This window comes from Lathyrus oleraceus, chromosome 3 (genome assembly GCF_024323335.1).
Source record: "Lathyrus oleraceus cultivar Zhongwan6 chromosome 3, CAAS_Psat_ZW6_1.0, whole genome shotgun sequence".
In the NCBI taxonomy this organism is placed as follows: Eukaryota; Viridiplantae; Streptophyta; class Magnoliopsida; order Fabales; family Fabaceae; genus Lathyrus; species Lathyrus oleraceus.
The window spans coordinates 8,813,810-8,815,531 of NC_066581.1; the positions used below are offsets into that span (position 1 = coordinate 8,813,810).

Genomic DNA, 1,722 nt, shown 5'->3' on the forward strand with positions numbered 1-1,722 from the left:
GATAAAATAAAAAGACAATTAATAATAATAACAATAAGTTTGAACAAAAGACAAAGTAAACCTACATCATGACATATTTATTAAATGGCTTCTCTTGGTTGAAGTAATTTAGTGACAGAATATATTACATAATTTATAATTATGACGGTAAAAGCACATCAACAGTGGAAAAATTGAAATGAAGTTTAGCTTGTACGTAAGAAACTATTATATAAATATATTAACGAAACCTTGACATGAATCCGTTGTAGTCTAGTTGGTCAGGATACTCGGCTCTCACCCGAGAGACCCGGGTTCAAGTCCCGGCAACGGAATTTTTTCATTTTCATTTTGTGTATTTTGATTGAATTGAAAAACTGTTTACATACAGTATTCCAATAGACACGAAATTGTTTAAAAAGAGGAAAAATACTCTTCTACTAATCGCAAATTAGTTTATACAGAAAATTGCATTACATTTTCTACTGATAGAAATTGTTCTAATTTTGAACAAAATTCCTAACTCTAACCCTAATTGCTCCACTTTGTTTCTGCACTGTTTTCGCAATCCCAAACATTTGATCTTTTCCAATTTCTCTTTTTGATGAAATCAACACAACTTGAGTTCCACACAATTCATCGTAAATCCTCTCGAACTCTTCCAACACTTCCGCAACTATTCCCAATTTCCTCTTCTTAGCCAACATCTTCACCAACCCAACCACATGCCGCTGAAAATTCCCCTGCTCCACCACCTTCCTCACCGCCGAAGCATCAATACCGCTATCCGACTGAAGCTTCGATTTCCTGAGGAATTTCAAGAGTCGCTGAACATCCTTTTGTACTAAGTGAAGTGTATTGGTGGTTTGAGCTACATCTATGATCGCAGCAGCATATCCAGTAGCAGCCTTGTGATGGAATATTGGAGAAGATTGTTTGAGTTTGAGAGATGGGGTGGTTGAAGAAGAGAATGGTACAGAATGATTCTTGTGTGAGAAATTTGTGATTTTTGGGGGTTTTGGTTGTGCAGGAAGATTAGGGATTGCATGAGGAGTTCTTGTGAAGTGATGGAATTCACGATTTGGCGTTGATGTTGGTGGTGGGAGTGATGAAATTTTGAGATTTGAAAGAGAGTTTGATAAAGTTTCCATGCTCTTCTTAGGTGGTGTGAAGAACCTAAACACAGGATAAGGTTAAGGCTACTTGGTTTTGAAACAAACCCATTTGATTTTTATATGTTGGATGACACGACTGAGTGGTGATAGTTTTTTTTTATTTAAAATTGTTGGATATTAGTAATACCTATAGTGTAAATAAATTTGTAATTTTAATTTATTTTAAAATATAATATGATATTGAATATTATTATTTTATATAAATATCCAATTAAAATTTTATTGATGATTTTTATTAATATTTTTTTATATATTAGTCAATTCATATTTAAATAAATTATTATTGTGAATAAATCAGTAAGTAATCTCTTATTTTAAAATTAATAATTTGATTTTCTATTTTATAAATCTTATTTTATAATATGTACATAAAATCTCAAGAAACAAAATATATCTATTGAATAATTTTTTATTTATTTTTTATTTTTTATTAACATTTTTGTTTAATTCAATTTATATATTTTCTCCATATTCAACTCAAATAGACTAGATTTATATAAAAAAAGTAAATCAAAACTGTGTGTCTTTTGTTTCAATTTATAATATATATTACAATTCGATTACTATG

The 1,722-nt window shown here is 30.0% G+C and overlaps 1 protein-coding gene and 1 non-coding gene across 2 annotated transcripts; one reads left to right on the forward strand and one right to left on the reverse strand.

Moving 5' to 3' along the window:
* Positions 1–241: 241 nt before the first annotated feature.
* On the forward strand, positions 242–314 carry TRNAE-CUC (transfer RNA glutamic acid (anticodon CUC)). Its single transcript has one exon. It is a non-coding gene; the product is annotated as a tRNA-Glu (tRNA).
* Positions 315–420: 106 nt separating this feature from the next.
* LOC127132085 (ATP synthase subunit delta, chloroplastic) lies at positions 421–1,218 on the reverse strand. Its single transcript, XM_051060952.1, has one exon. The coding sequence runs from the start codon at positions 1,128–1,130 to the stop codon at positions 480–482; it is 651 nt and encodes a 216-aa protein (XP_050916909.1). The 5' UTR covers positions 1,131–1,218; the 3' UTR covers positions 421–479.
* Positions 1,219–1,722: the final 504 nt, after the last annotated feature.